Source organism: Leuciscus leuciscus (genome assembly GCF_965113295.1).
Source record: "Leuciscus leuciscus genome assembly, chromosome: 5".
NCBI lineage: Eukaryota > Metazoa > Chordata > Actinopteri > Cypriniformes > Leuciscidae > Leuciscus > Leuciscus leuciscus.
In genome coordinates, this window is record NC_138729.1 from 23571603 (window position 1) to 23585859 (window position 14257).

Here is a 14257-nt window from a genome sequence, read left to right on the forward strand (position 1 = left end):
GACGGGTTTGTGTGTAGGAATGAGCACTGGGCAGTGGGCATTTTGTCTACACTCATAACACCATCGGCCGTGGCCGGGACACCAGAAAATACACTCTTATGGGATTTATCTGGGTAGCCGTAAAAGCGGCGTTTGTGTGCAGGCAAGCGGGCGGTGTCGCCGGCTTGTTTACTGCAGAATACACTGGAACAGTCGCATTTACTGGAACTGAACGAGCGAGAAGTTGCCATAGAAACAGAGAGCGTCAACATGCTGGCGTTTGTTTGCAGGCGTGCGTGTATTACAACAGGCTCGTCCACTGCAATATTGACATTTCCAGAGAAATGTGTGAGAATGGAGGTCGGTCCAGCCGCAGCTGGACTAGGAACACTCTCTTTTCTCCTTTCGCCAGTGACGCACGGAAACCATAGAAAAGGCGCTTGGGTGCAGGCGAGCGGGTTGTACAACGTGCTCGTTGGCTGCAAAATACACATCTGCAGTCGCCTTTTCAGGGAACTGACAGAGCGAGCATTGATGGCATAATTTAGGAGCAGTCTCGGAGAAGGATGCCAGGTGAGTCCTCAGAGTCACCATAGGCAGTAACTAGCTCGCAGTGAGGGCAGTCGCCGTCAGCGAGCGCGAGAGCTGCGTGTCCTCAGGAAAGGGGCGTCTTGAAAAAGACGCCCGGCTCTTTTAGTGCAATGAGAGTGTGTGTCGCGGCAGCGAGCACACACACATACACAAAACACAGAGGCAGAGAAAGGATATAACGCCGGATAGCGCAGCAGGAAGGCGACTGAAGGCGGCGCGGCCAGCGGCTTCAGAGTGTCGACTCGTCCCGCTGAAAGGCTCCTTCAGACGCCGCTGCTTCTCTCCGGATCCAGCGATGCGAAAAACCAGATATCAGCTGCCTGCGAGCCGGATTTATAGGCCTAAGCCACGCCCGTTTCGGCGGGACGTGACGCAGTGGGCGCGAAGCACCCTCATTGGGTCTGACGTCACGCTAGGCATCGTTCGATAGGCTGCTGCAGTTGCCGCAGAACAGCCAATAGGCACGCGAGCTGTCTTGCCTATGTCTGTATGCTGCCGCAACGCGTTTTACAATAATACAAATTAAGGATAATTTTTTGGCTTCAATATCTCGCGGAAAAGGGATTTTCCCCTAGCGTAAGATACTTACGCAGTACGAGAGACCTCTCGTAAGAGAACACTTGTTACCACAGTGCATGATTTGTAAACAAATATATTTTGGAGTTTGCATCATTTAACCAGTTCCGTATGTTCAGTTTAACTGACTTGTAGCTCAGTAGGTACAGAATTTTACTTGTGATGTGGAGGGCTCGGGTACAAACCCTGTGAAAGAGTCATGACACAAGAACTAAAAGTTCAAAATCAAGCTAAAAGGCCATGATTACCTTTTTATGTCGCATTTGGTTTTGTTAACACTATCGGGTAGGTTTAGGGTTTAGTGTAGCTGTACGTTATTTAAAAAAATAATGGAGCATTAAGCTATAAGCGCCACTCACTGGACATTTCAATTCAGAACTGTAGTGATGTGATACGTACAAAATACCTACATAATAAAACGTTGACATATTCACGTTCATCTGTTCCGGAAAAAAAATAAACACGCTATTAGCCCCACTTACTGGACATTTCACTTTGAAACTGTCGCGAAACGTGCACGACACAACGTATTTTGCGTTTTAAAAAATGTTGCCACAGATACGTTTTTCGAATGAGCCTGGGCTGATATAACCCAATGTACTATTGAAATTTATTTCTGGACATCGTAATGTTATTTTTTCCAAAAATTGTTATTGTACACATATATTGTTACACACATTCCCCCCTCATGACTTTAGTGAACTTTTCCTAAGAAACAAAGCCATATGAATAAACTGGTTGGTTGATTAATTGACTTGACAATGTGCGTTACATTAGGAGTTTTCTTTCTGTGATGCTGATATAATATATAATAAAATTATATAACTAATAATTGATATATTAATTGAAAGTGTTGACATTTAGTTGAAAATGCTTCAAAATATGATTCAACTGTTGTTCTTATCAGATTGACACAAATTAGCCCAGTTAAGCAGTTTCTAGCTTATGATTCTGTAAACAAAAAGTTAAGAATGTCCTGGTCATTTGTACGACAGAGAAGAGAGAAAACTTTGGTGGATCTAAATGCACATCTGTGTTCAATTTGTGTCGAGATCCCTTCAACTAAGCAGAGCATGAACAATCAGAAGGAGGCATGAAGTAGGCATGCTGAAGATCTTTCATACGGTCCCTTTGTTCTGACATATAGTAACAATTTACAATAAGGTCTCATTGGTTAACATTATTTAAAGAATTAACTAACATGAACAATGAGATATATGTTTTTACTGAATTTATTAGCTAACCACTAAAAATTTACAGCATTTATTAAACTCTGATAATGTTAGTTAATAAAAATGTTAATGTCAATGTTAGTCAGATTCAACTTTTGACTTTAAAGTTTTAGTAAATGTTGAAACTAACATTAACTAACATTTATAAATGCTGTATGTTCATTGTATTATTAGTAGTATTGTTCATTGCTCGTTCAAGTTCATATGCCAATGTTAACAAATGGAACCATATCATTATAGTGTTATATATATAAATGCAATTTACATTGTACTTTTTTTTATAAATCCCTAAAACAGCAAACAACAAAAGAACATAAATAAATACAATAAAATTAACTGGAAAGGGTTAATAAACTCTTATGAGTATTACTACAGTTTGTTCTGACAGTTCCCTCAAAAATAATCTTGCTAATACTGCAAACACTTTTTCCTCCAACATTATTTTCACCTTAAAACTGGCAGACGCTGTCGGGTCTGCCACAAACTCTACACTCAGAAGGGAAAGGTGAGAAAAACAATTATGTTACAGGAAAAAAAACTACTTTTATATGCATGTTTAGACAGCTTTTAAAAGAAGGGGAGGGGCACAGAAAGAAAAATTATGCCTCAGCAGATCTGTGTTGCTGTAGTAATTTGTTGTAGGGAGCAGCAAAAATATACCCGTGCAAAATGATTAAATTCTTCATTGGCATATGAACACAGATTGCCTAAACAACTCTCTAAAACAGCAGAGGATGGTTAGTCTCTTACCAACTGCCCCCCTCTCTTCGTCCCAGCCGCCTCATGCAATTAAACAGAAGCTCTGTTTGATACGGAAAATTGTCCTCTTCAGGCAGCAGGGCTTTAAATAAGTATGCAAGGGGCCTAACCACAGAAGTCTGCATGTGTGAAAGTTGTAGTAATGTTTTTTTATACAGAGCTCATTACATTCTGAATGCTGGGCCAATCTTAAGTGAGGGTTTATTAAATATTGTAGTGTACATTTCATCAATGCACTGGTATACAGAGCAGCAGGGACATCTACTGGAGGAAGGACTTCTAAATTTCTCAAAAGCAGCAATTTAATCTTAAAATGTTATGAGTGTATAGCTATTTCGTAGCTACTTTATTTCTCAGCCACATCCTCAAGTATGCCACATTTGGTCTATGCCACATCAAGATGAAAAAGCATATAAATCCGCCACAAAAGTAAGTACAGCAAATATATATATCAGGGCTGGGGGAATTAACGCGTTAATCTTCGCGATTCATTTGAGATGTTTAACGCGTAAAAAAAAAAAACGCAATTGACGTAGCACTTTTTTTTTTTTTGCCTCGTTTTAATGATTTCTGTTGCGGCTGCTATTGAAAAGGCCGAAAATATGCCGTCCCGCCCCTCCGTGATCGGTGATCAGGTGTGTGTGTGTGTGTGTGTGTGTGTGTGTGTGTGTGTGTGTGTGTGTGTGTGTGTGTGTGTGTGTGTGTGTGTGTGTGTGTGTGTGTGTCGGCGCGCTGCTGCGCTCTCTGCTCAATGTTTCGCTCCGTGTTTGCGCTGCGCGTTCTGCTCTGTCGTTAACGGCCCAAACGCTCCAATCATATACCAATCACGCACTGGAAAAGCAAAGTCCGCTCAAATAACGTGAAATTTCTCAGTAGTAGACTTCTGTTTGCAATAGCCCTACTGAGCTGGTATAGTCATGCTGGGCAACAATGATAAAATGTATCTGCTCTGATCACATGCTCTGGTAATAATAGTTTTGAAGGACTATATTTTATTTTGATAATTAGTAAAAAAAAAAAATTTTTACAAATCTGATAAATTGATTATGTTGATTGATTATTGAAAAAGAATAATATATTGATATATTGATGTTTAATATTATTTTAATATAGGGCTATTTTCTGTTCCTTTTTTTTCTGTGTTTCATTTAATTAGGTGATTCTAAGTTTAAATATTGATGATTACAAGCTTTGGGGAAATGCAATTAATTGCAATTAATTACAGCAAATTGTGCAATTAATTAGTAAAAAAAAATTTTGCGATTCCCAGCCCTAATATATATATATATATATATATATATATATATATATATATATATATATATATATATAGGGTGCTATAGACACATTGCTGACGCACAGACACATTATAATGTTTTATATAGCCAATATACTTGTCTTTATGTGCACGCACTTTGGGTGTGAGCACAAAATCTGCGGGAATTAGTCAAATTATGCTAAATACGCGCAATCCCACTCCGAAATTCAAGCCCTGTAACACCAACAATATTTATCCAGAGCAAATTAATCGAGTGAGTAAACTCTTGTCAACTCGCTGTCGGAGAGATTAGAGAGCGAGAACGCACAGCTGGAATTGTGTATCCTGCGAAGAGTCTCAGATATTTCAGTATCGTTATGTATAAAAAAAATCACTTGATTGAACTTAGTTTATTATTTCAGATGCCTTTTCAAAAGACTACAATTGAAAATGTATATTATATAAAATTCAACCGGGTTGGCGGGTGTTAATGTCAAGCCCTGTATGTGTATATATGTATATGGCAAATAATACTGTGTTCTAGCACCCAAAATAAATAAATTAATTAATTAAGTAATTAAGGCGAGACACGGCAGGCAAAAACATCGTTTTTTTTTTTTTTTACTGGTCAATTTTGAGATTTTGGGATATTTGTCTTCAATAACATGTCTTCTTTCAGACTTGTGGTGAAAAAAAGTCCAAAATACACATTTACATTTTATTACACTTTGTCTGTTTGCGTCTGTAGATTTCTCATAAATTCAACAAAAGTTGGGATTCTTAATCCTCCCGCTGCTCCGCGATCGCTGCCGGCACCCTGTCATCACAAGCACCGTTAGGAAGCTCTCTCTCTCCTGTACAATCCTGTCGGATCCAAATATGGTAATTTCCTTTTTATCAGCAACCAATCGTGAAAGTAAAAGGACTGAATGCGCAATCTCATTGGCTGATGATAAATCTTTAAAGCCCGTTTTCTCAAAATGACTTTTCTCTCATACTCCAAGTCCGAAATCTCCACTTCAGTAGCACTTATATACACCAAACTCTCCAGTCTTGTACCTAGTTATATTATGAAGACATTTATGGGATTTGTAAATATATTATTCCTAGCCTGATTTATATAACATTTTATTCCAAAAAACATGGCAGAAATAATTTTTTTAAGGCTATTGATAGTATTTTCTGATTTACAGGATAACAAAAGTAGATATCCATAAATTCCTCTGTAATTTTTTTCCCATCTAATATGTGAACACAATGAAAAAATATTTTTTAACCTGGCTTTATGCAATACTCAGATTTCGTTTTTTCAAATAATTTGCATATTTAAACATTAAATTACAGAAAACTTGTAATACATTTTTTTCTCATCTTAATGTATGTAATCAACTGGGAAAGTTTCATGGTGATATCTGCTAGTTAAAAAATTTACCCTATTCACCTGTAGTGTCTCGCCTTAAATAGGCAATCCGGTTGAGCCCTGCTAAAGATGATAGGATACTCACAATGTTCATGAGGGTGAGGAGATAGTTTTGCACATGCTCTTTCCCATGAAAACGGACAACAGAATCATCTACTCCAAGCAGCACCTCAATATTGTAGTCATCGTCACCAGCGTGCCTCCGTCTCCTGACTGTCCTTTTGACTTGTTTAGCAATACTGTCCAGCACCCTTGGAACATTCAATTCAGGCTCTGCAAGACAAAATGGTTAGTCTCAAAAAAGTACCTTATCTTAATCATTTGACAACACCAGCATATTAAACATATTAAGGGCATCTTTGCATTACTATGCACTAGCATCTTGCAAGTTTTCTTTTTTCTCTTCTTCTTCACAGAGTGCAAGTGGATGCCAGCCAAGAACAACAGAAAGCAATCCTAACAAGGGCTCTTCATGATCCAACATCAATCCAGGCTATAAACCAATGTCTTTTAAAACCTGTGTGTCTTTTAAACGCTGATGCTAAAATAAATATTCCAAACATCTTGCTCTTTGGCTGGCTCTGGCCTACAGTGTGGGGATTGTGAGGAACATTCCTCGGCTCCTACATCCCGTCATGACACACGCATTCTTGTGTGGCCCAGCTCCCAGAAGAGTAAACACGTCTCTGAGGTTCCAGTTCAAAAAGCACAGGGCTTCCCCTCACGCTCAGACGTGCCGTGTGTCCCTCGCAGGTTCCTTGGTCCACAGCGTCTCTATGCACACCCTCATTCTCCTGAGGGGCTGCCATTCACAAATGGCAAAGCAAGGATAGAACACACATGGCAAACCTGCGTAACCCGCCGGCCCCAATTCTAAAAATTACTTATGATGGCAAATGAGACCATCCAGATCACCAGTGGAAATCTACTATGTCTAGACTGCAAAACTCAAAAAGTGTGTGTGGGTCAGGATTTTACAGTTTTATTTTGTATGCCATAGTTATGCCAATGTGTGTCATACAATTGTAATATTTGTTTGGTTATGATTTATTACAAACATATTTATTAACAGGCTTATGTTATGACATTAATGAGATGTCATGTCTATATAAAAGAAAGCAGTTTATGTGGGCAGATTATAACCTTCTTAATATCTCAGGTTTTACCAGGCCTCACAATGAAAACAGCTTAATAAACATACTAAATGTCTTAAAGTCCCCCTGTAGTCAATCATTGTATCCCTTTAAACTCATCTTTGATCACCAAAATGAAAAAAATTTCTTCATGCCTTAAAATAGCTTGAATGTAACTCTACACCCTTAGTTTACGTGGATCCATGAATATGCAAATTAGCCCCGCCTCCACTCACTCACACCAGCTCAAATGACCCACTCGAGTTTCCAGCCAGCACCAGCATTTTTGATCATTTTCACAAAAATGTCATCATGGCCCCCAGAATATTTTGTTGTATAAATATCTGAACATGCAATATATCAAAAGAAAGAACAGACCCTCAGCTTTAAAAAAAAAAAAAAAAAAAAAAACTGTTTTATTCTAGCTTCATGCATTTTTTTTTTTTTTACACTTGAATATGGGTAAGTTTCATAAAAAAGCAACATTTTGAGCAAAAAGTTGATAAAATCACGTTTTTGTCAAAGGGGCTGTTTACACCTGGCCACTTCATGTGTTTTCTCAGATCGGATAGCTATCTGATTTATCAAAACGATTCCATTTACACCTGGTCACATAAATGTGTTTTTGCGAAACGGATTTAAATCCGATCTTCAATTCCCGCGCTATATGCAGATTTAATGGAGTGCACGTCACCGAAAGCAACAGATATGAGCTGCATTTTATTGATCATCAGCTAAAATTTCAAAATCAAAGACAGCAATAAGAGAGAGCAGTAACAGCCCTGGTAAGATCATTTCGTTTCTTTACTTTTAATGATGATGATTGTGTGTTAAGCGTCTGCGACTTACTTTCACTTTGATTTGCGATAGTTTGCACGTTGGTTTAATGAATAGATGCTCAGCTTCTCATCTGCGGTGATGCATGTTCCAGTAGCGTCGTCATATCTGGCTATAACATTACATATAGCCTATAACACGCTCTCACACGCTTATTTTTTTAGCATTTTTGGGAGGAGTACAATTTACATATGTGGTTTCAACAACCAGATGCATTTACACTTGTCCAGTTTCGTCTGGAATGCGGCCCAGACCACCTCCTGAAGTGGTTTGAGCGATCGGATTCAAATCCGTCTCGAATGCGTTTCGGAGGGCATTTACACCTGGTCTTTTCACGATCGGATAGCTATCCGATCTGAGAAAACGCATGAAGTGGCCAGGTGTAAACAGCCCCAAACACTACATCTGGATCGGATTCAGAACAATGATCAAAACATATATATCATGTAGATCGAGTACATCAACACCCCTAAAGCTTCACAGTCCCATAGCTTGTCCTGGGTCAACATTTCATTCAGTAACATTAGGCAGTTTTGATTTATATGCTGTTTAATGTTGATGATTGCATTATTTTAAATATGCATATGATTACATATGAGATCACTTGTTTCTGCGTCGTCTTCGCATGTGTTTTGATCAGATTCAATACACTTTCAGAAGATGTGTTATAGCGCCTCCTAGCATATAACAGTGAGTTAATAATAGAAATAAAGAGCTGCTTCATCGTTGACACACAATGTCTTCTACATTTGCAAGTTTTGTTTCATAGTAAGTAAATATCACCTCATCCAGCTGTCTTTTTATTTGTAGTATCCCGTTGCGTTGTGAGAAAATGATACAAATGATTCAGTGCACGAGTAAAGTGTCTGAATCAAACTAAATCGCAAACAATTTTTAGACCTTCTTGCAAAACCATTTGACCGAGAGATTCATTCACGAATCTGCCATTGCTAGTTCACATTCTGAACAGCTGATAGAAAATGCAAAAAAAAAATTAAAAATGCTGAAATATATTATCAGGCTAAATGACTCTGAGGATGGTATACGTTAATCTCTCCATCATCAGACAAGGATTTATCAGCTATATTTATCAGACAATGATTTATCTAGCGACACCCCTAATTAGGGGACAGAAAATATCCTTACCTCAGTAAAACAACAACAGTAGACCGAGTAAGGTCCCCACCATGACAGAAAAAACAAATGTGTGTTTGTGTTCCCCTCATCTCGATCTCATTTCGATTCTTCAATTGTAAAACATGAGTGGGTTTGCCTTGCCAGCCACACTCTGCACAATAAAAATTCAGGAGGTGGCAGACTGCTGTGGAGGAGAAACTGGATGCATACATGGCATATGTGACCCTGGATCACAGAACCAGTCATAAGTCGCACTTATACATTGTATGGGTCAAAACTATCGATTTTTCTTTTATGCCAAAAATCATTAGGATATTAAGTAAAGATCATGTTCCATGAAGATATTTTGTACATTTCCTACCGTAAATATATAAAACATTTATTTTTGTGAGTGAATGCAGCACAATCGCAAACATAAATGGACAACTTTAAAGTCGATTTTCTCAATGTTTCGATATTTTTGCACCCTCAGATTCCAGATTTTCAAATAGTTGTATCACGGCCAAATATTGTCCTATCCTAACATACCATACATCAATGGAAAGCTTATTTATTCAGCTTTAAGATGATGTATACATCTCAATGTCAAAAAATTTACCGATGTGACTGGTTTTGTGGTCCAGGGTCACATATTTTAAAATGATGGCACAAAGAAACATTTGGAAGATCATAAGCCTTTGTTTAACTCGTTTTACATTATTTTGATTTTACATTATTATCAGATGTGCTCACCATTATTTTAGAGTGCTGAAAAATACATTCATTTTGTTCTCAGAGAAAAAGTCTACACGGGTGCCTACTTAAAATAGAAAGATTCTACATAAAAGCACAATTTTGCATGATTACATATAAGTATAATGAATGTAAAAAATGTGCACGCTGTCATGATGAAAGTATTCTTAATGGGACAAAATGAACAAATTGAGTTGACAGTTACAGAGGCCCTTTATCATCATGAAATCCGCTTACTCTGAAATTATTTGATAAACAAATTGGGCATGCTAAAACCATCTATGAATCCAATTACCGTTTTATGCAAGGATGTAAAAGGGATCTATGCAGTGTCTCTCGACACGAACAGTGTCATTGGATTTAGCTTTTTTTCCCCCTATTCTATCTTGGTTTAGAAAATAGATCCCTCTGCTCTCCTTACATAAAACTTGTGTGAGGATTAACGACCATCTCTTTGATGGGCGAAGGTGGTGTTTCTTCCCTGGAAGTATAAAGAATTAGCAGGCAACAGTGTGCTAATAACAAACAGCATCAGGATCAAAAGATTCTGCAGGAGGCAGTTTTGATGGAATTCTTCCACGTGGCGCTCAAGTATAACACCACTAGCTGTGATCTAATGTGCCGGGAGCTACTTTAACTCTTTATTGGGACATAAGAGAACTCTTGTAAACGAGAGCAGCTGAGTTAGCAAATGCCGGCCTCCTAAAGCTGGAGTATGGTGTGTTTACTGTACATCATGAACATTCTCGGCCTTATTTGAGGCAGTCAGGTGATCTTTAATTTTTAATTACGACTCTAAGTATCTTATTGTGAGCTTAATAAGTTATTATCTTTTTCTGTTTGTTCAAAGGGCCTCTGTAAATTTCTCTGTATATCTCTATAAAGTTCTCTAAAGACGTCAGATAAAACAGAATCAACTTTTTAGCTATCAAATACACTGAATCCATTAAGATGGGAGAGAAAAATTATTTTCTATATCCCAATGAGACTTGATGTTATCTGATCTCTGGTGTCAATTCTCATTTTCTTCCACAGTGAAAGCAGGTATGAAGCAAATCAGTTTTAATTATTATCCCATTCATGTCACCCAGCCTGCAGCTCACAATCAAAATATACTGAATGTCAAACGTTTCTCTTTTCTTAATGATTCTGTTTGTTAGAATGAACAGGATCCAAATATTGAAAGATGCCTACGAATATAAAGAAATATATATTAAGAAGAAATTATATGAAATTAATTCCTACTAAAACACATGCAGCTGAGCAAACATGAACTGGCCAACTGTGGATCGTACACTGGGCAGGTGAGCTAATTCCGGCAGTTCAATTATTCTGTGCACAATTCAAGACTTTTCAATGCGTGGCAAACCCTGGGCTGTCATTTTTGATTATGATAAATAACTTGTATTTTTGGCCTCATACGTTTAGTCTCCGGCAGAAAATGTATCATTTGACAGCATAATTAATGCACAATAGATTACTCTCTAAAAAGGCTTTGTAGTATACAGGTGAAACTCAAAAAATTTGAATATCGTGCAAAAGGTCATTTATTTCAGTAATTCAACTTAAAAGGTGAAACTAATATATCATATAGACTCATTACATGCAAAGTGAGATATTTCAAGCCTTTATTTGTTACAATATTTGGTCATTGAACCAGGTTTTGGTTCTTTTGGCAGTGTGGGCAGATACCAAGTCCTGCTGGAAAATGAAGTCAGCATCTCCATGAAGCTTGTCTGCTGAAGGAAGCATGAAGTGCTCTAAAATGTCCTGGTAGACGGCTGCGTTGACTCTGAACTTAATAAAGCACAGTGGACCAACACCAGCAGATGACATGGCTCCCCAAACCAACACAGACTGTGGAAACTTCACACTGGACTTCAAGCATCTTGGATTGTGTGCCTCTCCATTCTTCCTCCAGACTCTAGGACCTTGGTTTCCAAATGAGAATGAAAATTTGCTCTCATCAGAAAAGAAGACTTTGGTCCACCGTGCTTTATTAAGTCCGGAGTCAACACAGCCGTCTACCAGGACATTTTAGAGAAATTCATGCTTCCTTCAGCAGACAAGCTTTATGGAGATGCTGACTTCATTTTCCAGCAGGACTTGGTATCTGCCCACACTGCCAAAAGAACCAAAACCTGGTTCAATGACCATGGGATTACTGTGCTTGATTGGCCAGCAAACTCACCTGACCTTAACCCCACAGAGAATCTATGGGGCATTGCCAAAAGAAAGATGAGAGACATGAGACAGAACAATGCAGAAGAGCTGAAGGCCGCTATTAAAGCATCCTGGTCTAACACCTCAGTAGTGCCAAAGGCTGATAGCATCCATGCCACTCCACGTTGAGGCAATAATTCATGCAAAAGGGGCCCAAACCAAGTACTGAGTACATATGCATGATTGTACTTTTCAGAGGGCCGACATTTCTGTATTTAAAATCCTTCTTTTTTTTTTTTTGATTTCATGTAATATTCAAATTTTCTGAGATTTTGAATTTAGGGTTTTCATAAGCTGTAAGACATAATCATCAAAATTATAACAAATAAAGGTTTGAAATATCTCACTTTGCATGAAATGAGTCTATATAATATATTAGTTTCACCTTTTAAGTTGAATTACTGAAATAAATGAAGACTTCAGATGCAAAAGCCTCTAAGTACCATCTGAAATTTTCATTTTTTTCAAGCTTGTATGTTTAAGTTCAGTAATTTCACTTTAATGACAATTAATAGGTTATTTTCATTGCCATTAAAGTGAAATAACTGAACATAAACATACAAGCTTGATAAAAATTATCATTCTAGAAAAAAATTTCAGATGGCACTTAGAGGCTTTTGCATCTGAAGTCTTCAAATGAACTTTTGCACGATATTCAAATTTTTCGAGTTTCACCTGTAGTTAAATTTTAAAGTAGTTTAAACAAGACATATTCAGCTTTTGTAAATATATTTACCCAGAATTTTTTTTATTTTTTATGTTTAAATCAGTTTTAATTAATAATTAAAATGTAATTTATTCCTTTGATGACAAAGCTGAATTTTCAGCATCATAACTCCAGTCTTCAGTACATGGACACCTTTTGTTTCAATCAGAATTAATTAATTCATATTGATGAATCCGAACACAGTGTTTACATGAACGCCAAATAAAGTGATCGGGTTGATGTACGCATTTATATGTCACATGCTTCAAATCGGAATACATTTTTTTGACATGCGCACACTGCATGAATACACAGAGTTTCCCGCTCTTTTCGCATACTAACCATTCACCTACGTTGCTTCTTTCCTTTGTTTTAAAGAGCAGACTAAAATTGAGAGGGGATCAGGCCTTTTCTGTTATTGCCCCAAAACTGTGGAATAGCCTCCCACTGTGTGTTAGAACTGCTCAAACACTTTCTGATTTCTAGCAAAAAAAAAAAAAACCTGGCTGTATATGTATTATGTATCATAGATTAATATCATCTCCTGTATTGTTTTGTTTTTGTTTTGAATGTTGTTATATTTGTATCAATGTAAAGCACTTTGGTCAACTCTTAGTTGTTGTAAACTGTGCTCTAGAAATAAATTTGACATTGACATAGTTGACACTAGTCTGGTTACAATTAGATCATTAGGGTCCATGTAAACTCAAGAAACATTTCTTATTATCAGTGCTAAAAAACAATTGTGCTGTTTAATATTTATTTATTTATTTATAAAAATAAAAAATAAAGGAAACTGTGGTACATTTGTTTCAGGATTCTTTGATGAATTATAATTAATTAGCTTTTTTTTTTTTTGCCTAGAGGTTATGACTGCATTTATTTTACATAAAATCTTGGCATTACTTTGCAGTAAGGTCCCATTAGTTAAAGGGGTCCTTGGTCATCATTTAAAAAAAAATTTATTTAGTTACTGTGTAATGTTGGTGTTTGAGCATAAACAACATCTGCAAAGTTACAACTCTCAAAGTTCAATGCAAAGGGAGATATTTTCTTTTACAGAAATAGATTTTTAAGGACTACAACAAACGGCTGGTATGGACAACAACAAGCTTCTTCCCGGGTTGGTGACATCACAAACTCTTAAGTTCAGTAGCCCCGCCCACTGATTCGAGCACGACTAGTAGTAGTAGGTAAACAACAGACGTGATGCTAACACTGGATCGAGCAACTAAGCGATAAACATGCCTTTGAAGAGTGCAAGATGTTGTGCAGTCCCAGGTTGTGGAAAAACAGTAGCTGCATTGGATTTGCAGAGAGCCTGAAATTAAAAAACAATGCTGTGCCTTCAATATTGGATCCGACAGGAACGGCGCAGCACACTTATGTGAGTAAAAAAGTTTTTACTGTGTCACTATTGCTTTGTTACAGATCGTTTGATATGTACGGATTATGTACATGTCAAACCAAAATTTGAGTCTGTGTCTTGATTTGCGACATGCAAAGCTTTATGTTTTGGTAGAGAAAAAAAATTGAAACAAATAAACATTTTTTTCATTGAAGTTATTCTATAATACTCTCTAAATTTATTGTTGTACAAAAACAACTTCCCACTTACATTTGTGCTGTTTTGCTAAATACCAGTACTGTGATTTGACTTTAGGCACTTTTGCT

General features: G+C 37.3%; 1 protein-coding gene across 4 annotated transcripts in view; it reads right to left on the bottom strand.

The window, feature by feature from the left end:
• Nucleotides 1-14257, bottom strand: part of adamts3 (ADAM metallopeptidase with thrombospondin type 1 motif, 3) — a 137034-nt gene that overhangs the window by 85456 nt on the left and 37321 nt on the right. For all 4 annotated transcript variants that reach the window (XM_082169993.1, XM_082169991.1, XM_082169992.1 and 1 more), the window contains exon 5: nucleotides 5901-6088. In XM_082169993.1, coding sequence (XP_082026119.1) covers nucleotides 5901-6088 — 188 coding nt within the window. The remainder of the gene's footprint in view (nucleotides 1-5900; nucleotides 6089-14257) is intronic.